Below are 25,249 nucleotides of genomic sequence, written 5' to 3' on the forward strand. Positions count from 1 at the left end.
TTATAATAAAAATAAAATTTATTATAATTATTTTACCTGTTTTCAAATTTGACTTATAATCAAAATTTTACTAGACATGATAATTGAAAAATAGTGAAAATATTTTGTAATTGGCTTTATAATTATTTTTTAAAATTTATGTATATTTTTTTTAATTATATTTAAATTCATATAATTATTTAATTTTTATTTTAATTTAAAATTATATAAAATGAGTAATTTAATCCAAAAAAATATTTTTTGATATTAAAATTTCTAATAACAGATTATAAAAATAACTGAAAATCACAAAATATGATTTTCAATTTTTTGAAAAATAATTAAAAATAGATAATAAAAATAAAAAACTGACAATATAAATAAATATGTCCTATAATCCATTTCTTCACTAAAATAGAAACAAAAAATAAAAAAGCATACCAAACACGTCCTAAGGTGCCCAAATGGAGGGTAAGGGTTTATAAATTATAATAGAGCTTGAGCTTTGACTACTGGAGGGACGCAAGTGTAATTTCACTTTAAAATAAAATTTTGTGAAGAAAAATCTCAATGGTTACTCCGAACCTTCTTCATTTGTTCCTTGGGAGAGACAACCTCCGTGCGCTCGCTCCCTCGCTCGATCAACATCTTTGCTTCTTCATTCAGCAGATCCATTGAAACCCCAATTCCAAATCAAGAACAAGAGATTAAGCGAGCAAGAGGAAGAAGAAGATGAGGAGAGTCTTCGGCGCTAAGAAAGAGAAAGAGCCCCCTCCCTCCATCCAGGACGCCTCCGAACGGGTGATTTTCTTTATTTTAATTCTTTTCCCACTCGTAATCTGATCCGTGACTCTTTCTATAGTGTTATGTTTCAGATTGCGTTGATTGTTTCTTTACATGTTTTGTTGGATTATGCTGGGTTAGAAAATGCGCAATAAGAAAATAAGTTTAAATGGTTGAATTTGATTCTTCTTCGTTTGGAATTGACAGGGTTAATGCTACTGTTGTTAGCTTAGTTGAGTTTTTGGTTTCTTAGAAATCAAAACGGCGTTAGACATGAGTCAAAAATCCCATTTTTCCCCTCATTCCTTATCTGCTGTTTCCTAATTAACTAAACAGTCAAGAGAATGTTCTGTTGGTTTTTGTTGGATTTTGTGTGGGCGCGGGATTATTCATCCGTGATTGGTCTTATTCGCTTTTGGAAATGCTTTATTTGGGAATTTGCCAACTTTAACCCTATTTCTGATGATGTTGCAATGCTACATGCGAGATGACTTTCAGTGAGAGTCATTTTGTTTTGAAATGAGAAAGAAAAAAAGTGATGCCTGGGAAAGTGTATTCATGATGTAAGCCTTATGAGGTTTCCACTCGTGGTTTTTTTGTTTTGTTTTTTTGTTTTTGTTTTGTTTTTGTGGGGTGTGGCTAAGCAAGGAAAACACAAACCAACCATAAAGCCAGAAACTGAGAACTAAGAAAAAGCATAACACCTCCCACACTCCCCCCCCCCCCCCCCCCGGGTGCCCCGCGCCGGGCGGCTGATCTTCTGACCTACTGTGCCATGGAATGAGCAAGTTGGTTTCCTTCTCAAGCAATGTCCGGAGACCAGATAAGAGCCCAGCCTTGCCATAGCTGAAATACAATCTTCCAGAATGTAATGGAAGCACCAACGAGAGACCATTCCCCAGATAATGCTTTTATGACCACACCAGAGCATACCCTTCGACAACTACTTTCACCCAGTTCTAGGAAATAGCTCAATTTTGACTGCTGAGAGGGCAGCAAGAGCTTCACCATGAGCCAGATCATGATCAGCCTGACTCAGCCACCTTCTTGCCGTTAGCTGCCATAAACCTGACAAATTAATCTTGAGCTTCACAAGCAGAAAATTTATCTAGATCATTGAAAGCAATGTCGAAGTTAATCTTGACTCACCCCTGAGGAGGGGGGAACCCTGAGCTAACTGCTGAGGCTAGAGAAGCAGGCATCAAGGGAATACCATCTTTAGGAATTGTGTTGTCTATCCTTATCTCATCCCCAGCCATATATTATATATATTTGCGTCATCATCATTGCTGGTAAGATGGAAAACTGATCCTGATCAGGATGCTGGGACCTCTGTAGCAAATTATGCTAAGTTAAACACTAAGTCATATTAATGAAATTGAATTGGCAATTTTTATGTCAAACACTTTTCAAGATGACATGCATGGTCCCGGTTGTTTCATCCCAGTTTGGACATGTGCAGTCATGTCTGCATCCAGTTAATAGTTTCTAAAAAAGGAACATAAATATTTTGTCTTAAAGTAATTATTATGTACTGGGTACTTTTATTCTTTATTGGGTATTTTCTGACACATGTACTGGCAAACACGCACTTAACTATGTAATCCCATCTTTAAATATTTGCGTAATTATTAAGGGTATGCAGCATCATTGTCTTGTTGGTGTGGCAAACTGTAGGATTGTTGCACATTGAATGTATTTAAACAGTCAAGTTTGTTGTCAATGAAAACTTGGACATCCTTCAGGATTGCTGAAATTCACAGTGTCATTTTTTGATTACTAGATTAAGTGCACATGCAGTGCCTCGGGATGTATACATTATATGTATCCTATGGTAAACTTGATAGGGAGTGCTGTAGAACTTGGAAACATGGTAGTCAAAGAAACATCTTGGGAGATAAATTTTAGCTACCAATTTACCCTTCAATACATTATGGTTTACTTCATATATAATAGCCTTTAAAATTTCTAGAGGGATAGTTCTGGAAAGGAAAAATAGGAGACCAAAAAAGAAATCCATTTTCTGTAGTAGCGTAGATCATAGGCAAAGCTATTAACATAGTTTTGTGGAGTATGATAATGAGCTAACCTACCTCTGTTGAACTGCTTGGAAAACTAAACAAACAGAACTAAAGAATATAGGCAGCTCTTAAATTGGCTTGAAGGATGTCATTTTTGAAATATGCATCTTAGTTATTTCTTCCTGCCGTTTAGCAAGGAAAATTGAGCCTAGATGGGCAAGGGTCTAACATGCTCTGCCCAGGCTGGCCCATATATACTTAATCAATATATAAATTATATTTACAGATAGAAAATATATGCAATATCTATGTGACATAAAAATGAAAAAAAAAAAAAAAGAATGTTATTCACAGCTGTGTGGATAACAATTTTACTTTTTTTTATTAAGAAATGATATCCAATGAAGAGAAGCATAATCGGACAAGAAGACTGTGATGAGCTGAAAGAAAAAGAATATAAGAAACAAAATAAGACCAAAAAAAAAAGCAGCAGCTAGCATGGATGTGCTTATGTGTTTGGGTTTCAGATTCAACTAATCCCTTAATCCAGTTGGATTGTGACGTGGAACAGTTTGATTTTTGTCTCCGCCTCCAGTTGAAAGCAACATGTCAGAAGCTTTCTGTTTGCTGTAATTTTCATTATTATTTTCTGTTTTCTGCTTAGATCTCAAATTATTCCTTCTTTAAGGAAACCTGCTGAAATTAATTTTCTTTTTGCATTTTGTTTAGAGATAATTTTATTTGCTTCTGATGTTTCCTAACATTAATGAATGGAATACAATTGTGTCAGCCATATGACACATATTTAACTCTAGTTTGAGATTGAAGATATGCTAATTTTTTGTATCTATGTTAACCTTTTAGCTTTCTGTGTGCACTTGTTCAGATGCCTGAAAGAATTTTCATATTGTAATTTGTAAACTGGATCTTTTGATCTCGCTTTGTATTCGTAGATATTATATCTCTAAATTGATGGACAATTTGTTCTCTCTAGATTAATAAAAGAGGTGACACCGTGGATGACAAGATAAAAAAACTTGATGCTGAACTTAGCAGATATAAAGAACAGATCAAGAAGACACGACCTGGTCCTGCTCAAGAAGCTGTCAAAGCTCGAGCTATGAGGGTTCTAAAGCAAAAGCGAATGTAAGTGCCTTTTGTTCATGTCATTGCTTTGTTGTTACTGTGGACTAAGTTATGCTGTGTGGCCAATGCCAACTGTCTACCACCAGTATATGTTAATTCCTCCTGAAACTAGTATCAATTCTAAAATGAATTACTAACTATTGCTATATCTTGGGAATTGGCTTGCTGTGTGATATGGATCCTCGAGGCAGGTGAAATTGAAGAGTTTTAAGAAATAAATGAGAAGGGTTTAAATTTGCGGGGAATCAACACAATGAAGAAATTAGATAAAAGTGGTTGATTGAAGATTTTGGCACAAAAAAATAAGAATTTCCGTGAAAATATGGCTTAGGCTCAAACATGGTAATTTAATCTGGATTTCTCTTTATAGTTAAAATTTTATAGGCCATACACCTAGTAAATTGGCATCCTAACTTGTGCACAATGAATATTCTGACATTTTCTGCATGACATGAGGTGCAGCTGTAAGTGCTCTTTAACTGGATGCAATGGCACAGGTTGACAATTGGGATCACCCTCCTAGAAAATAGGGTTAATGCTACTGGTCATCTTCCCTGGTCCTTACTTTAATCAGGAGGCTTGCGTATTTGATGATAATAGGAAACATATCTAAGAATATGAGAATTAGACAGTACGTATGATTTTTTATGTAGTCTTTACACTTTCATGCATGTGCATTTAAATATTAAATTTAGGGGTTTTTTTTTGTTCAGTAGTTCAGAACACTTGTTATGATTGCTTTTGGCCATGTTATTGCCATAGGGAGGATCATTGGGGCCTCAATGGCTGCAGGGCGCATGCAGCCATTTGTCAGACACAGGATGTTATGGCCCTGACAATCCTTTGTTGGCAATAAAATTACCGTTGTCTGTGACTGGCAGACTGCATAAGATTTGATTTTGAACATTTATTTTTATTTTAAAGTGCCCTAGAGTAAATTCAAGAACTCCCTATGAATCATAGTTATCATAAGATCTGCACTATTTATTGGCTTCAGTAGAATGTTTTGATCTGCAGAAAGAGAGATTATGCTTAACTAGACTGCTATTTGCCGCTCTTCATATTTTGGTAAGTATTTTAGTAAAATACGAGGGCATTTTAATCCAAGTGAGACCCATTGCAGTATGGCCTACAAGTCCTGACCCCAGGGCATAGGAGAAGCTTTGGGTTGTTCATAATGGGATTTTGTTCAGGACTGATTGGTTGCTCTTTGTCTAGTTGGAACCCTGCTGTCTGGTTAAACATTCTCATGGAAACGAGCTTTGCTGCTTCGTAAGTAGCCCAATGTGTTTCAGCAAGATAACAATAAAGTGCTTCTTGCTTGCTAAACTTTATTAGAATATGTTCAGCTTTGAGAAAATCAACATTTTCTTTTTTGAGAAGTTTTATTGACAAGAATTAAGATAAATGCACAGTGCAAAGGAGGGGGAAAGGAGACATCTGGAAGGAAAGAAAAATTGCAGGAGAATAGCCCTCCAATCTCTTTGTATATGATTCAAGGAAATATCCTTATGAACACATGAAGCTAAAGCCCATGAAGAGGCAACCAAGCTAACTCTATCCTTAGGTAAAGTCATTGTCATGAAGGCCTGAGCAAATCTTGAAACTCCTCTTGTTTTTTTTCCCCACCTTTTGTATCAGCTGGAGAATAGTAAATCAAGCACAATGCTGCAAGATCTTCCGTAGCTTACCCCTAACAAAACCCTAGAAGTTCACTTTCGTAAAATTCCCTACAGTTGGACACACCCATGTTCCACCAAAAATGACAAACAAGTTATTGTTTGATGAAAAGATTATGCCTGACTCAGATATCTTGATTAACTACCTTGTGAGGCCAGTTCACCCTCGACAAGTCATTTGTATTAATCCTTTTAAGATCCTAGGTCAAAATGCAAGTGTTTCAAAGAGGAAAGGATTGTGCAAGACTAATTACTCCCGACAAGTGGAAATGTTGTAAGGCATAAGTTCTAAGTTAGGCCACCCTAGAATAGCTAATAAAAAATTGAATTAAACTAAGAGATATTCATGGGAGACAAAACATGTATCATGCTAAATGATTAAATGAAAGCATGTTAATAAAATTTGGTTATAGTTTAACAACAAAAGAAACGTGGCTAGTCAAAAAATTAAGGAATTAGAAATAAAGCAAGAGTCACTGGAGGCTCATGCCTCACAATTTGAACGGTAAAACATAAGCCTAAGTAACCAACTGCTTACATCTCAAAGCTTTGAAGAACTTTGTAATCCCACCCTCAAACCCAGATGTTGGAGTGAGTTAATTTGATACATTGTTATTATTCAATAATGGGCACATATTTTTGTATCATGATCTATATTAATAATCACATAGTCCCTTCATCTTTTTATTGATGCTCCTATCTCTACAATATGTTTGCTTGCTTTCAATTCAGAAGAGTCATAAATGTCCAATCATGAGCCTTCCAACTTTTCAAGCATGCAAAATTTAGTTTTCAAGAAACGGTTGATTGTGGATCTTTTTTCTCTCTATTAAAAAATGGGATTAACAAGTCTCAAATTAAAGAGGGGATCTGTGATTTGAATGGGTAAAACCTGCTTTGGCCAGGTTGGACAAAGGAAACATGTCTTACTTGCTGGATTGGCCTTTTATATCTCTGTTGTCCAACCAGAACCTACTATTTTCTTCCTGGAATCTTGCTTGAAAAAATACTTCTGTTAGAATGGGGTTCACCATTGATTACCCTTTTTAATTTTTATTTTTCCACTCTGGAAAGGAGTTGTTGTTGGACTATATTTTTGACTGAAAATTAATGTAATTCCTCTTTGTGAAAGTAGATTCTATATGTTTGCAAAAGAAGACTGATTAAAAAAAGTAAAAAAGGAATAGAAAAAGAAAGCTCGAAAGCATTAATACACATGCTTGTGTGTTTTACATTTTCTTGGGTGCTTCCATTGAATCTCCTATTCTCCTATGAATGAGCAATCCTGTGCTTTAACTGCCGAAAGCATGCTCCAGTGACTGGAGCCTCATAGATGGTCAGGTCTTGAAACAACACATTCTAAAGCTAAAGCACACCCTAGAAAGTGCTTAAAAGGCATCAACACCTCTCTTACTGACAGCCAAGGTCTTAAATTTTGATTTCGACTCAAATTTCGAAGCTCTAAAAGTACGGAAATTTTGATGGAAATTTCGATTTCGATGTCAATTTTGATTTCGATTTCGATTTGAAAAAATAATGGAAATAAGTAGTAATGTAACGACCTGCTTAATTTCCACATATATTTTTTTCCTTTTAAATAATAAAATCCAATATCAACAGATCAAATCCAGTAGGTTATAATCAAGCTGAACCCGTGGGTACCAAGGACATGCCAGAAACACAATACAGAAGCCTAAGCAGCAGGAAACATAAAATCTTAATATCATAAACATAACACCATTCATATTAGCACCAGAGTTACTACATCCATTGTGTTTATATATATATTCCAAAAAAAATTCTAGAGTCACTTCTCACCAAAACCATCTGGCCCTAACAAAATATTTACCCTTCAAAAAGGGCAGGTCAACTGAATCTATCCCAGCGGGGCTTTATCCGCCCTCCTATCAGGGGCTCCTGAAATGTTTATATAATTCGATGTGAGACACCTCTCAGTAAGGGAAATAAACTAATACTAGAGTGTGACAACATGAGTTCATCCATATTATACATAAAAGCATATCAAGTAAATATGTTTGTATCATTTCTAGGAAAAACATGTATAGTCATAACAAGGCAGAACATAATGGATTTTCATAAATATAATTCATCTCATATAATAATAATACGAAAACAACCCTGATAGGTTAGCTGACTATTGTCATGTATTACCCCCACATGACTGGGTTGTGTGACCTAAAGGCGGGACCTGACAATGGTTGGCCGACCATTGCTAAGTCAATAGTACAGTCTGTAAGTCCGATAGGTCTGCCAGACCTGGTCCGTATACCAGAGGCGCTCACACTTCTTAAAACTACATCGACTATCCGTCCTCATGCTATTCCGAACAGTAGCGTTAACACAATATCGTGATAATCACGAACACATAGCAGCGGTACCGTGTAAGTGTTAGCTTAAACCAAGTCAACTAGGTTCTGATAACATATAACATCTAATGAAACTGTGATACATGAATATTTCATACCATTAATTACCAAATCAATATCATCATATCATTTTACATATATACGTATATCATGAAAGTCATCGGCCCGTACGCCGGCAAATAGCTCATCCCACACGCTGATTTTTCATTATAAAAATTCATATCTTTATCATATTCTCAGAAAACAGTATTTCATTATAAATTATACTCATGCCACACGAAATAGGTTTCATACATATTTAAACATATTATCTTTTACAGCAGTATTTCCCAAACATAAAGCATGTATAAATAGATTTATTTTCCTAAAATCAGATGCTGTAATAACATACATACATTTTCATAAAATAACTAGTTTAGTTTATCTCCTTACTTGATTCATGAAAAAGTCCCTGAAACAATCCACTCAACACCCACTAGGTTCCCCGGTCAACACCTTGAAAACAACATTTCCCAGAATTAAATTTTAGTATTTTTATGCGTACTATGTTTTCTACAACTACAGAGAAAGCCAAATATCAAGTAAAAGTCTTGCCCTGAATTTGGGATGAATTTCAAACTAACTCCACCAATGATTAGCTCCGGCAGACTTGCAGAGAACTTTATCAGGAGCGTCGTGGTGGCCTCAGATCTTCGATCCGGCAAGAAACGGAGCTGAGATTGAAGAGAGAAGGGGAAGGGAGCATTTTTAGAGAGAGAGAGGGTGACTCTGGGCTGAAATTCTGTCAAAATTCGATTTTAGAAGTACTTATAGACTCAGATTCGTTGACGAGACACGTCATTTCGTCAATGAGTCCTGAAGAAAGTTCGTTGATGAGCCAGCCCCATCGTCGACGAGTTTCAGACTTCCAAAAATCCCCTCTCGATATCTTCTTGTCGATGAGACGTGTCATCATTGACGAGGTCCTTGTGATACTTCGTTGACGAAATCCCTGTGTTCGTCAATGAAGTCTTGATAAATTTCTTGGGTTATTACATTATCCCCTCCTTATAAAATTTCATCCTTGAAATTTACTATTCATGTAATTCGTCATCCCTTAAAACAAAACGGTCTACTTATTTTATTACTTTCCCTCACTTATAGCGGAGGAATACCGTGGTTACATTCCGAGTCCTGGGAGATTACATATACAAAAGAAAATTCTCCTAAAACTAAAATGCTACTTACTAACTAAACTTTTACATGTACTTGCAAAAGAAAAATCACTCATTTTCTTACATTTTACTTGTCAAATCTTTTAGAATAGCTGTGGATACTTCTGTTTCATCTGCTCCTTGGATTTCCAAGAAGCTTCCTCCACTGTATGATTCCTTCACAAAACTTTTACCAAAGGAATCTTCTTGTTACGTAATTCCGGCACTTTCTTATTCAGAATTTGTACTAGCACCTCCTTATACACTAATAAATCACTAAACTCTAATTCACCATAACTTATTACGTGAGAAGGGTCTAGGACGTATTTCCTCAACATAGATACGTGGAATACGTCATGAATTTTGGATAACACAGGTGGCAAAGCTAGTCCGTAGGCCATCGGCCTCGCTTTCTCTAGAATCTCAAATGGACCAATAAACCTAAGGTTAAGTTTACCCTTCCTGCCGAACCTCATAATCCCTTCCAACTGAACTATCTTCAAAAATACATGATCATCAAATTCCAAATTCTTGTGACAATTATCAGCATAACTCTTCTGTCAGTTCTGAGTTGCACTGATTTTCTCTCTGATGAGTTGAACCTTATTACACGCTTGCTAAACAAGCTCTGGTCTCACTACTCGTCACTCACCCACTTCATCCCAAAATAAAGGAGAACGACATCTCCTACCATATAGAGCCTTAAACGGTGCCATGCCAATGTTGGTCTGGTTATTGTACGCAAATTCCACCAGCGGCATGAATTGAGTTCAACTACCCCCAAAATCTAATACGCATGCTCGGAGCATATCTTCCAATATCTGTATCGTCCTCTCAGTCTGTCCGTCCGACTGAGGATGGAATGTCGTGCTAAAAGACAACTGAGACCCTAGTGTTTCCTACAAACTCCTCCAAAATCGTGACGTAAAGCGTGAGTCTCGATCCGACACAATAGATACCGGCACCCCATGAGAACGAATATCTCTTGAATGTAAATTTCTACCAAACAGTTGAGGGAGTAGCTGATCTTGATAAGCAAAAAGTGGGCGGTCTTAGTCAAATGGTCAATAATCACCAAGATGGCATTCTGGCCATGCAACGTCGTTGGCAGTCCTGACACAAAATCCATAGATATATGATTTCACTTCCATTATGGGATAAATAATGGCTGTAACTGTCCTGCCGGCCTTTGGTGCTCAGCTTTTACTTGCTGACACGTCAAACACTGGATTACATATTCAGCAATCTCTTTCTTCATACCACTCCACCAGTACGATTCTCGCAGATCTTTATACATTTTCGTGCTACCGGATGAATTGTATACAAAAATTTGTGAGCCTCCTCTAAGATAGTCTTCTTGATCTTAATATCGGTCGGAACGCATAATCTGGAACGGAACTGCAAAGGTCCATCGTCTGTACCACTGAATTCCTCCCTCTGACCACTCTGCACTTTATCCATCATCTCTGCTAATTCTGGGTCTTCTCTCTAAGCAGCTTTAATCCTCTCCTGTAGAGTAGGCTGCACCACTAAACTAGCAATACAAGCCTGAGAACCACTCTCGACAACTCTATACTGAATCTCTCTAGATCCATCATGATCGGATATTGGATCTCCATAGCCACCAACACTGATTCCCTAGATTTCCTGCTCAACGCATTAGCTATCACGTTTGCTTTTCTCGAGTAATAACTGATGGTACAATCGAAATCCTTAATTAACTCCAACCACCTTCTTTGCATCATATTTAATTCCTTCTGCGTGAAAAAGTATTTCAAACTCTTGTGGTCGGAAAAATCTCACACCGCTCGCCATACAGGTAATGCCTCCAAATCTTCAATACGTGTACTACTGCAGCCAATTCAAGATCATGGGTAGGGTAGTTCTTTTCATATTCTTTCAACTATCTATAAGCATGTGCCACCACCTTGCCATACTGCATCAACACATAGTCAAGCCCTTTCAAGGATGCATCACTGTAAATGACGTAACTCTCACTCCCTGACGAGATAATCAATACTGGTGCTGTGACTAGTCTCTACTTCAATTATTGAAAACTCTGCTCACAGCTATCGTCCCACTCAAATCTAACATTCTTTCTCGTCAGTCATGTTAGAGGTCCTAATAATACTGAGAATCCCTCAACGAAATGACGGTAATACTCAACTAGCCCTAAGAAACTCCTAATCTTGTGGACATTTCTCGGTTTAGCCCAATTCACAATTACCTCAATCTTACTAGGATCCACAAAAATATCATCTCCAGATATAAAATGCCCCAAAAACACAACTTTGTCGAGTCAGAAGTCACATTTACTGAATTTTACATATAACTTCTTCTCTCTGAGCATCTGCAAAACCTGCCTTAAATGTATGTCGTGTTCCTCATAACTCTTCGAATTACCTCATTAATAAAAACAACAAACTGATCTAAATATGGATGAAAAATCCTATTCATCAAATCCATAAATATCGCAGGAACATTCGTCAGACCAAATAGCATAACAAGGAATTCGTAATGCCCGTACTTGGTCCTGAAGGCCGTCTTCAAGAGGTCTTTTGTTTTCACTTTTAACTGATGATAGCCGGATCTGAGATCAATATTCGAATACACCCATGTACCCTGGAGCTGGTCAAACAAATCATATATGCGGGGTAGAAGATATTTGTTCTTAATCGTCACTTTATTAATTTCCCTATAATCTATACACATTCTCATAGACCCATCTTTCTTCTTCACAAATAGAATTGGAACTCCCCACGGAGATACACTAGGTCGTATGAAGCTCTTGTTAAACAGATCTTGCAACTAATCCTTCAATTCTGCCAATTCTGCTGGCGTCATTCGGTAAGGTACTTTGAAAATCGACGCTGTACCTGGAAGTAGATCAATAGAAAAATCTACCTCACGATCGGGTGGCAAGCCTGGTAATTCATCTGGGAAAACGTCTGTAAATTCTTTTACTACTGGCGTACTAGCAAGTTTCCATTCATTCTGTGACATCTCCTTCACAACTGCCACAAACCCTTAACAACCACTCAGCAGTAGTCTTCTGGCCTGGATAGCTAAAACTAGTTAAGGCGGGGATTGCACTCGCGACCCTATGAACTTGAATTCTGCTCTTTCCGGAGGTTTGAATATCACTTCTCGTGAATGGCACTCTATGCTAGCAATATTAGCTGCTAACTAATCCATGCCGACGATCACATCGATTCCATGCATATCCAGCACTATTAAATCGCCAAACAAGATTTTCCCCTTAATATCAACTAAACAACGCCGAAGTACTCTACTACATCTCACTGCTGACCTAGTTGGTGTAGATACCAACAGTTCAATATCTAACAACTATGTTTCTGCCCCACATAGTCTAGTGCACTTTGAAGACACAAACGAGTGTGTAGCACTTGAATCAAATAATGCAATAACTTTAAAAGAAAGCAGACTAACCATACCTGTCACCATGTCGCCGGCTGTTTTAGCATCACCCGACGTCAGAGCAAACATTCTAACTGGAGTCGTATTCCTCTGCTAGCCCCCTCGTGGCGCCTGATAACCTCCCCTATATGGTCTCGGAACAAGAGCTGCATTTGGTGGTGTAAGGCAATCTCGCACTATATGACCCTGCCTACCGCAACGGTAGCAGACAACTCCACCTGCTCGACACTCCCCAGTGTCTCCTCCCACAAGTCTGGCAAATTGGAGGACCTTGCGCTGCCTGTACCTCACTACCTCCAGTCTCCTGCCTCCGTCCTTTACCATGGTTTCTTCTCCTCCACTGATTCTGTCTAGGAACCTGCTAATAGCCCAAAGATGCAGATCTCTTTTTTTGTCCCTACTCCTTTGCATCTAGACGCTCACCAACCTCTGCCAAGGCTGCTCTATCAACTAACTTAGCAAAATCCTGGATCTGTAGCACTACCACCTTCTTGAATATACTCTGCCTCAAATCTCTTTCAAACTGCCTCGCTTTCTTCACCTCATCAAGGACAATATACAGAGCGAAACGTGAAAGTTCAATAAAACGTGCCGCATACTGCTGGACTGATAACTATCCTTGTTTCAGACTCTAGAACTCTTTCACTTTAGCCTCTCTGACAGTAGCTGGAAAATATCTATCGAAGAACAATTCCTTAAATCGATCACAAGTCATGGCTATCGGCGTAGTCCTCTACTGCTCCAAAAGCCTCACAGCAGCCCACCACCTCTTAGCCTCTCCTGTCAGTCTATAGGTGGCGAAGAGAAACCTTTGTTCTTCGGTACACTACAACACGGCCAAAACTTTTTTAATCTCCTACATCCAATTCTCAACGGTTGCAGGATCGGCTCCTCCTGAGAATGCTGGAGGATTCATCTTCGTAAATTTCTCTATAGTGCACCCATGGCCTACAGATGGACCACTCTGTTCCCTGGAGCTCCTAGCGATCTCAACCATAACCTGTTGAGTTACGTTACGTAATACCGCGTTAGAGTCAGTCTCGCCTGCACTTGAGGGCCCTACTCCATCACTGCCGCTCGCATAGGTACTACCTCCTCCTGGATCCATCCTGAAAAACAACAAATGCAACTCAGTAATCCTATCCTTATAATTTACCTACTTAACTTAGCCTCTTATCGTAACACTCTCGGCTTATTTCTAACCTTAGTCCTACATTCTAGGAACATAACCCGACAATAGTTTACTATGGTTTTCCTGAAATTGTCACCCCAGAAAAAACACAGAAATCACCACAGAAGCCCTGCCTCTAGACTGTAGAACAAATCCTTAAATCATTTCCTATACTCTGATATCATTTCCACTGCATTCTAAAGTCTACAAAACCTAGCAACCTAAGCTCTGATACCAAACTGTAACGATCTGCTTAATTTTCATCTTTTTTTTCCCTTTAAATAATAAAATCCAATATCAACATATCAAATCCAGTAGGTCATAATCAACCTGAACCCGTGGGTACCAGGGACATACCAAAAACATAATACGGAAGCCTAAGTAGCAGGAAACATAAAATCTTAATATCATAAACATAACACCATTCATATCAGCACCAGAGTTACTACATCCATTGTGTTTATATATATATCCCAAAAAGAATTCTAGAGTCACTTCTCACCAAAACCATCTAGCCTTAACAAAATATTTACCCTTCAAAAAGGGCAGGTCAGCTGAATCTATCCCAGCGGAGCTTTATCCGCCCTCCTATCAGGTGAGACACCTCTCAGTAAGGGAAATAAACTAATACTAGAGTGTGACAACATGAGTTCATCCATGTTATACATAAAAGCATATAAAAGCATATCAAGTAAATATGTCTATATCATTTCTAGGAAAAACATGTATAGTCATAATAAGGCAGAACATAATGGATTTTTATAAACATAATTTATCTCATATAATAATAATACGAAAACAACCATGATAGGTTAGCTGACTATTGTCATGTATTACCCCCACATGTCTGGGTTGTGTGGCCCGAAAGCGGGACCTGACCATAGTTGGCCGACCACTGCCAAGTCAATAGTACAGTCTGTAAGTCCGATAGGTCTGCCAGACCTGGTCCGTACATGAGGGGCGCTCACACTTCTTAAAACTACATCGACTATACGTCTTCATGCTACTCTGTACAGTAGCATTAACACAATATCGTGATAATCACGAACATATAGCAGCAGTACCGTGCAAGTGTTAGCCTAAATCAAGTCAACCAGGTTATGATAACATATAGCATATAATGAAATAGTGATATATGAATATTTCATACCATTAATTACCAAATCAATATCATCATATCATTTTGCATACATACGTATATCATGAAAATCATCGGCCCGTACGCCGGCAAACATATCCATAGCTTGGCCCGTACGGGGCGAACCAAGACAGCTCAACAAACCTTGCTGCGTACTGCTGCACTGTCATAGACCCCCGTGTCAGATACAGAAATTTTGACGTCTTTGCACTCCTGACTGTAGCGGGTACCGCTTGAAAAAAATCTCCCTAAAGCGACTTCATGTCATCGCTATAGGATCCGGCCTCTGCTCCTCCAATACTCTCATTGACCTCCCCCAACGCTTTGCCTCCCCGGTCAATTTAAATGTGACAAATAACACCCTTTGCTCGTCTGTATATGAGAGGACTGTCAGTATGTCCTCTATGTCCTGAACCTAGTTCTCTGCTACCAGTGGGTCCGCTCCACCAGCGAAATACAGGGGTCGCATACGTGTGAATTGTTCGATCGTGCAACTCCGCTCCCTTGAGCTCCTGGCCATCTCAGCCATCACCTGCTGAGTAACACTACACAACACTGCGTCAAGGTCTGCACCACCCATACTGGAAGGCCCTACTCCATCACCTCCGCATTCGTGTTACTGTTCTCCGAATCCATCCTGCAAAGGAAACAACTAATCTCAGCATATAATCACTATCACACAATCTATACACTACAATAACTCATATATTATTCTTCTATCCATATCCTTAATCTCCATTTAAGATTCAGTCCTACCACTCAGAAACACGACCCAGCGATAGTATCCATGGTTTTCCTGAAATCCTCACCCCAGGAAAAACACAAAAACAACCCTGGTACTCTTATCTCTAGGCTGCAAGATAAAATCCTAAATTCTCACATCATCCTCTAACAACCACTAACTGACATTTCCATCTACCCATCACCTATTTCTCTCGAAATTTACTCCTATACTTTGGTATTGTATTCCACTGTCTACTAAAGTCTACAGAACCTAGCAACCTAGGCTCTGATACCAAACTGTGACGCCCTGATTTTTGTACAATTTTTTTTTTCTCAATAATAAATAAATAATCACTCGTCATCCACAACATCCACAAATCTCACAAATCGGCCACGTCAACAACCCTACTACCATTTATACGACCCGACCCGCATTGGGTACCGGGCAAAAAGTCATTTTATTTATAAAATCTAACAGCGGAAGATAGTGTATTTATATCATTCAAAATACAATACCCAGAGTATCTATATACACACATGTACATTATTATCACAAACTCAAAAACTACTTAACACTAAGAGAATTACACCTCCCCTAGTCCAAACTCACCTTGTATATTAGGGTTCCAGCTCCCTACTATCACGGAGCCCTATCACCCGGTCGGTCTCTGTTCCCTGAAAAATTTAGATAAAATGGGTGAGACACATCTCAGTAAGAAGGAATAAATTATTTACAGTGTGTGACCATATGAGTTTAATTAGAATACAATTTACTTTTCAAATCATCGTTTCATCTTATAAAATACATTGATACACACATTCTCATACTCATATAAATATACAATACAAGCTTTTATAAGCTTTAAAACCATTTCTTAAATTCAATAATTTCAACACATAATTATCCGCGAAGTTCCTGAGAATAGGGAAGGTAGGTGCCCATACAGGTAACTTCCCTCTACCCTAACACGTTATGCAGTCAGGTATGACCACATCTGATACCTATTAGGACACTCACCTTACTCAATAAGCCCTCAGGCGGAGAGTTTCACTTTGCCTTAATTATTTATGTCATTAACTCACACAATTCGTTTCTCATATTTAACATTCTTTATTTCTAAATTTTCATTCTTTCTTTCATTTCTCACTTTAGCCAATTTTATCATTTTTTCACTTTCCATTTTCATTTTACTTTTCGACTCATGAGTATCCTTGATATCAAATACCAACATCGCGTCTGTAACTCATGGCCACCCTGAGGATCTTTTTATCTATGCCATGATTCCCCTCATGATCAAGGTTGTGCGGCTCGAAAGCTGGATCTAACCGCGGTTGGCCGACCTGGTTAGATCAAAATATCATATCACATATCGCGTCTGTAGTACGACTGGTTGACCTATAACCCTGATTCGAACTCAGAGGGCCCAACAACCCTACAAAATGGCTCAGTCGACTGTCACGCCACATGCTCCAAGAGTCTGTGTGGTTGCACTAACACCACTAGCAACGGTACCGTGCTCAATATCATAACCATTCATCAGGGTTCACTATCACGTACCCGCATTCATTATGCGTTATTGGCATTTCATCAATCATATTCCAGTATATCACAATTCAGTTCAATATAAATATTCTCATAATTTTCTGTGCACATTTCATCATCTCGTAATATCATATATCATATTTCACGTATTTTTTCACATTTTTTCAAAATACTCATATCAACAATTTGTACAAACTCATTTCTCATGCAAATAATTTTCACTCACAAATAAATACCACATTTCATTATTTTCCAATATCAGAAATTCACAAAATCTCATATTTCTGGCAAAACATTTCTACTCACATATAAATACCATATTTCATTATTTTTCACTATTCACATCAATAATTCTCATTTCAATATTTTCTCAAAAATTACCCATCGTTAGATTTCACACTCTAAAATATCTCAATTTAAAATTACTCAAATGTCACACAATTTATCTGATATTTATATCATAATAATTTTCAGACAAAATATCATATGCACGTTTTCACATATTAACTCAAATAGTAATTCTAAAAATACTGCTATAATTTATTCTCCTTACCTGACTTACTGAGAGACTCGTTAACACCCAGATTCTATGCCCTTGGCGCCTGAAATTTAAATCCTGAAATTCACATTTTTCCTAAATTAATTAACTCATTTCCCCAAAATACTACTTATCTAGCCTTCCCTAGGTCCCATGTACTCCAAATTAACATTTAAACTATTATTTAACACCCCTACTTAATTTTCTGAATTTTGCCTACGGGTCCCAAAATTACACCAACGGCGCTCACCCGGGTTCTAAATTTCAGAAATTTTACTTTAACCCCAGATGCTCAATATTTTAACATTTCTAAATTAATACTAATTAATTAAAAATAAGCTCCTTAATAACCCCCGTACCCCAAATTTGGGATTTTACCCATGATGACCCCACGAGAATTTCGTCCCTCTAGACTCGTAGAGAATCATCCCTATATTCTCTTGGTGGTATCCATTCGTCAATTGGGCTTATAATTTGCAAAAAATTAAAAAAAAATGAGAAATTGACTTACCCCAGGAGATACGTTTACGCCGCTCCTACCATCGATCCGCTTCGGTAGAAATGACGGCAGCGAAGAATAGAGTCCAGCGGTATCTTTCGCATTTCAATCGGGCGAAAATTCGTCACGAAATCGAGGAGAGAGGGAGAGAGAGAGAGAGAGAGAGAGACTATGGGGGGGTGGCACAGGAATCCTCCTACAAAAGAAGAATCCTTCCTTCAAAAATGATCCCGAAGGAAGTAGGTTATAATAATAATAATATATTTAATTAATATTAATAATAATATATTTTATTAATAAAAAATTTAATTATTATTTTTTTCTTTTTTTTAATCCGATTAATTAATTAATTAAATTTATATATATATATATATATATATATTTTTTGGAAATCACCTCACTAATCTTGTATAGCCCTTTTTGAGGTTATTACATCAGCTGCTGTAATAACATACATACATTTTCATAAAATAACTAGTTTAGTTTATTCCCTTACTTGATTCCTGAAAAAGCCCTTGAAACAATCCACTCAACACCCACTGGGTTCCTCGGTCAACACCCTGAAAACAACATTTCTCAGAATTAAATTTTAGTATTTGTACGCGTACTATGTTTTCTACAACTACAGGGAAAGCCAAATATTAAGTAAAAGTCTTACCCTAAATTTGGGATAAATTTCAAACCAACTCCACCAACGATCAGCTCCAGTAGACTTGTAGAGAGTTTCACCAGGAGCGTCGTGGTGGCTTCAGATGTTCGATCCGGCAAGAAACGGAGCCGGGATTGAAGAGAGAAGGGGAAGGGAGCTTTTTTAGAGAGAGAGAGGGTGACTTTGCGCTGAAATTATGTCAAAATCCGATTTTAGAAGTACTTATAGACCCCGATTCGTTGACGAGACCCGTTATCTCGTCGACGAGTCCTAAAGAAAGTTCGTCGACGAGCCTACCCCATCGTTGACGAGTTTCAGACTTTCAAAAATCCCCTCTCGGTATCTTCTCGTCGACAAGGTCCTCATGATACTTTGTCGACAATACCCCTGTGTTCGTCGACGAAGTCTTGATAAATTTCTTGGGTTATTACAAGTAAAGCATAGAATTCTTTTCTAGGTTGCGTATGTGGTGGAGAAGTTGTAATATAATATGTGCATCAAACATATTTGTAAGATAATATCCATTAAACGTATTTAGTGAATCAGTTAATACAAATGAAATTCATAAATCATTTAAATATTATTTATTACACAAAGACATGAATGGTTAAATAAAATGTTGTTGTAAGTTTATTTTTTAATATAATTTCAAAGCACTTGTAATAATCTCTTGTTTCAATAAAAATTAAAATTAAAATTAAGAGAGAAATTTCACTTCACGCCTAAATCGCTCTTCTGCATTTAAGGGAAATTTCATTGCATTGTTCAAATTTTGACAAGTTTTGCTAAATTTTTTAGATTTTGATAAATTTCTGATTATTCGTTGAGATTTCGACAGAAATTATGCAAGACGGAAATCGACTGCCATTTCGATTTTGAGGGTGACGGAAATTGGAAATTTCGACAATTTCGTGAAAATTTAAGACCATGCTGACAGCACAGCTGCTCAGCTGCTGGCAACTAAATTAATACCACTATCACTTCAGTCAGCTCCTCAACTCACTTCAGTTGCAAAGACTTTCTTCTTATGTGCCTGCCTTTGCAACACAAAACAAGGATTTTGCCCATTAAAGGAGTTCACCAAACATCACACTGCATCCTGCCCTGTTTTTCCACATTAGCCAGTTGTGTTACGACCATTGAACAAACTTGGTTGACAAACACGGGTATGAACCACTAATGCTGCAGCTTGTCTAGCAGTTGACAAGCTCATGCCATCCATTTCAAATGGGACTTTTCCTGTGTACACATGAGCAATCCAACCTGTAGTTCTTTCTTTTCCTCTTCCCATTCTTACTTGTGTAGGCTTCCAGGTCATAAGGAGATCTGCAAGAAGTCTTACCCACATTTTACGATTTCTTCAGATGGTCTGCTCATAGCGTGATGGAATTGTTCAAGTATAGCACAATGCAGGCTGCTTCAATGGATTGACACGAAAGACATGCAAATCATAATGTTTCATGTATTATGCTTCAAGAAAGATTACAAATACTTCGTTCTTGTGGCTCGAAAGTTGGTAATATCAAGGTATCAGCCTCTAGTTATAAGAGGATGCATGTCTCTGGTTACTTCTTGATTAGTCCAAAATTGCTTCCCTCCATCCTTCCTTGCCTTCTTGTCATCAAAGTTATGCCTTATGATTGGGGCTGAAAGGTGTGGGATGTTCCTCCTAAGACTAAGTATTAAGAGTAGGCATTGGCTCATAAGACTGTATAATTAGTGCAGCATAGTGCAATGTGAAACATTTTCTTTTGTTATTCTTATTTTTCTCGTAGTGGTGTTGAAAAATTATACATCCTCTATTGCTTGTAGAATGGAGAAGCTTAGTCCCACTTCAAAAAAAGCCCTTTCTTATGAAATCTGTCTTCCGAAGCATCCTTATTTTCTTAATGGCAGAGAGGGAAGGGGCTTTTGCTTTTTGCATGGTAGTGTCTTGTTAGCCTGTGCAATCTTAACTTATTGCTGAATGCTGAAAATTCTTGTATTATTATTCCATTTAAAAGTTTAAACTTTTAACTATGGGGAGTAATTGAACTGGTTTTCTATGATCTGATTGAATTGCACTTCCCAACCATAAATTTGGCAATTGCTCCTATACCCAAAGTTGAGCTTTTTATTGGCCTGTTTTCATGTTGCGATTGAATTGAATGATGGACTACTGACATGTATTTGAATAACATGTTATTAATTTGATTCTCTGAACTTTGATTTAATATTGACACTATCTTTTGGAAGAAACGAGATGAATTCTTGTATTTCCTTTTAACAATTTCACTCCAAGAAGTTGACTTGATAATCAAGCTTCTGAGCAGGTATGAAGAACAACGTGATATGTTGTATAACCAGACGTTCAACCTTGATCAAGTTTCATTTGCTTCTGAGGGAATTAAAGATGCTCAACAAACTGTATGTGTTAAAAAGTGCATTTACTACTTTTTCTCTTGTAGTTATCAATTTTCTTGATTTTTCTTTAAAACCTTTTTGGTACATCCATGAGTTTGAATGCCTTCCTCATAAATATCAGAATGTGTGGGGATTATTATTTAATGGCAAAATGTTTTGTTCAGTACAATTGCTTTGTGTCAAAAATTTTAACTCCTGAATACGGGAGCTTTCAAGGGCATTGTATCCTATCCATGAGATATTCATCCTGCAGACTTCTACCTTAAAATGGTTTGATTCAAGGTGTCTGTTAGTACCCATTTAATAAACTTGAAAGTCCAATCTAATGATCTTAACCTCCTATGTACTCATGCTTGTTTATAAGGCTTTGGATATAAGTTATCAGATGTCTTTGGCCAATAACAAAACATAGCACTTGTGTAAAATTCATTGCATACTGCATCAAGTTGTTGTATTGGGGTTGTGCTGTATTTATTTTGAAATATTTATTTTTCTTGATAGCGGGCCAAGGGGCAGAGTTCAAGGCAGTTCAGTCAGAGCTTATTGTGTACCCTCTTTGGAACCTGCTGCCTACCTCAGTGAGAGGTAGGGGATGAACCATTTGGCACTAGGGAGTGATCTCTTTATAAATTATATCTTACGGATATTTGCCCTGAATTTCACGTACTTCAAGTGTCCATTAGGTTATAGGGGAATGGGTGCCTGGAACCATTTTCAGTAAACTGTATAACACGAAAATGTGATTTGATTCGTTGATTTCGATAGAAGTTAATTTGTTTCCTTATTTTCTCTAGGTGTCTGCTTTGAAATCAGCAAACAAGGAGTTGAAGGGAATGATGAAAACTGTGAAGATTCAAGACATAGATGTCTAGCCTCTCTCTCTCTCTCTCTCTCTCTCTCTCTCTCTCTCTCTCTCTCTCACACACACAAGCATATACACTCACATGCACACCTGCTTGCATTCTCTCTTGAGTGCACAACTAAGTTATAGATTTTCTGATGTAGCATCGTTGATTATTTGATATGCAGAATTTGCAAGATGAAATGATGGATCTGATGGATGTGAGTAATGAAATTCAAGAGACTCTTGGTCGAAGCTACAGTGTGCCTGATGACATTGATGAAGAAGAACTCATGGGTGGTGAGCTTCTAACCATGTGGGTGACTATTATGCTTCAAGAGTTAATGTGGAGATTGTTTGTGCACATGACTGAATGATTTTTGATATATTTGGTTTATTGATGTTTAGAGGTAAGTAAATCCTGGGAATAGTTGAAAAAAATGCACTCTCTTGACATTCTTGGAGCACATGAATGTAGGTGATTAGGTGGTAATGGCTCTGCATTTAATTGAGTGCACCTTTTACATGTTGATGTGTCATGTTTGAGGAAACCGACTGGAAGCTTTCTTCATCTGATGTTTTATGCTAATTCTTTGACAGTATTGCTTACCAATATTACATGCATGCACTGATTGCAGGCTTGCAGCTCATTCAATACCTTTTGTTCACTTCTTTTCCTGATTATGCTTGGCACTCCAATCGAGTTTCATCCCATGTTCTCTAACAAATTTTATGATGCAGAGCTTGATGCTTTGGAGGCAGACATGGGAATGGAGACTGAAGCTGATGGGGTGCCCTCATATCTCCAACCTGACAAAGAGTCAGATCTTGATTCAGAACTCAACTTGCCTTCAGCTCCAACTGGACATGCAGCAGCGCCACCAGGCAGATCCAATGCGCAGGTATATTTTATATCCTGTTACCCAGGATGTTTTCCCTTTGACTAAATTGATAGGAACTCGTGAAAAAACGTGTGTATGTTGTGTCTTTGGTTTCCAAAATGCTGACACTGTGCAGTGGCATAAATAATTTATTTTTCTTGTGGGGTCATTCAACAACATAAAGCATACCCTTTTGTCAAGAAATACTTCCACACATTAAAAAATTGAAATAAAACTAAGAACAGGAATTCGGAATCTTCAAAATTCTTATGAAGGCAAGGAAGCTCTAGTAAATGATCTCATTACTTTTTTATCTCACTTTAGTATGCTTGCTAGAGTTGTTTTCCTCCATAATTGTCATGGTTTTTTGGGCCGTTGGACTGATTTGAATGGCAATTTTGATGCCTTGGATTTGGTTTTAGATGGGCTCTCTTCTTTCTTTAAGCAACCCACAAAATTGTGCTATTTTCTTGTAGTTTCTTTTAATTTCTGTTGGTACAATTCAAGACTGATCTTTTTATCAGAACTTCACACTTATTCTTTTTTAAGTTTAGTGGGGTCTATTGACCATTTGACCCAATCAACTCAACGTCACTCCATCATTAGCCGGCCATTGCTTTCTGTTTATGCCTTGAAAATTTATTAATGGTGCATGACATGAAATACTTGGTGGGCTCCATTTATGATTTTTTTTTTTTCACATGGTGTGCATTTTGATAGAAAACTTAGAAGAGCCCTCCGAATTTCATTTATCAAAGTGTGTTCATTCCATTCCCTGATAGTTGGCTGTTGAGTTAGCTGAAAGAGGCCTCACACTTCATAGTCATATGAAAATTGGTCGGAATCAGATGGTGAGATCCAAATGTTCTTGCCAGCTACCTGCAAGCATCATTTACTAGGACCAGTGTGCTTAAATAGGTCCAAGGAAAAACTCAGGAAGCTTCCTTAAACGGACTAGTAGGCATTCCACTATCATATGTGGGTTCAGATGGCACCACCGCCTAATGATTCAAAATTTTAAATGTGAAGATTACTCCTATCAATGAATCGCTGATATTGTAATTGAAGTGTTGTGGAAAAAGATGCATTATTCTCTGTCAAATCATTCAATATGTTATTACTCTCCACTTAGCATATCAAGTTTTAATTTTATGGTTTACCAATCTTTTTGCTGCATTGCAACGCAAAATTTATTTCCAGCGACTTATGTACATCTCATGCTGTTTCTGACAACTTCTGCTCTACAGGCCGAGGATGAATTGGGTTTGCCTGCTGTACCACGGGCATCCCTTCGGGGTTAGGGTGGGAGCTGGGAGCGGCCACCGTCGAAGTGGGTTTATGGCATATATGTTTCCATTCATGGGGGCTGAGGCGTGCTGGTGCAAGTTATTGTAAACAATTTGTGCAGAATTTGATTTTGATTGACGCAGTTTGTACCTGATATTTAGGGGAGTGGAGGAGCTTTGATCTTGTCATAATAAGCACTATTGCAGACCGAATTTCCAGAGAAGAAAAAGGTGGGGGCAGGGGGATATAAAAATAGTTTGTCATTAACTCTGAAAGGCCAAGTTTCATTAAAGTGGTATTGATGGCTCTATAAGATCAACAAATAGACAGGTTTGTCGGCTGCAAATTAGTTCGGTTCAGAGGATTAGTTACATTAAGGGTACTCATGCAACATTCTTTTAGGCTCATTTGGAACTCAAAAAATATCACGAAAAGTAAAGGAAATGATAAAGGAATTCTCATTTTTATGTTTGATTATCAAGAAAAATGAGAAAGAAAATAAAATATATATACTAAATTTATAAATAAAAATTTGATTTTATATATTATTAATATTTTATTTTTTAATATTTAGTTATAATAAATTAAATTTTTATTTTTAATAGTATTTAATAGAGAAGAAAAATATAAGAGAAAATAAGTTTCTTCTTTATTTCTTTTTCCTTTTATTTGCTCACGATAAATTCTTGATCCAAATGGATCCTTGGAGAATTTTGATTACAAGTTACCCTCTAATCATGCACTACTTAAACTCTCCTTTGAATTTGGATTGACATTGAATCATATTAGCAATTCGCTTTCATTTCCATGTATGCATTAGTTATTATGTTAGGGTTGAAATTATTAGCACGTATAAAATTTTGTTATTTTTATTATCATAATAAACCAATAACATGAATTTCAGATCTTAAATTTAAATTTGAATAGATTTAAATAAGTTTTGATACAAT

The 25,249-nt window shown here is 37.3% G+C and overlaps 1 protein-coding gene across 1 annotated transcript; it reads left to right on the plus strand.

The window, feature by feature from the left end:
* Positions 1-490: 490 nt before the first annotated feature.
* Positions 491-24,645, plus strand: LOC131165278 (vacuolar protein sorting-associated protein 60.1). The gene is made up of 7 exons (XM_058122916.1): positions 491-780; positions 3,778-3,929; positions 21,200-21,293; positions 22,085-22,156; positions 22,320-22,431; positions 22,873-23,033; positions 24,260-24,645. The coding sequence occupies exons 1-7, from the start codon at positions 712-714 to the stop codon at positions 24,311-24,313; spliced, it is 714 nt and encodes a 237-aa protein (XP_057978899.1). The 5' UTR covers positions 491-711; the 3' UTR covers positions 24,314-24,645.
* The last annotated feature ends 604 nt before the right edge of the window (positions 24,646-25,249 follow it).

This window comes from Malania oleifera, chromosome 10 (assembly GCF_029873635.1).
Source record: "Malania oleifera isolate guangnan ecotype guangnan chromosome 10, ASM2987363v1, whole genome shotgun sequence".
In the NCBI taxonomy this organism is placed as follows: Eukaryota; Viridiplantae; Streptophyta; class Magnoliopsida; order Santalales; family Ximeniaceae; genus Malania; species Malania oleifera.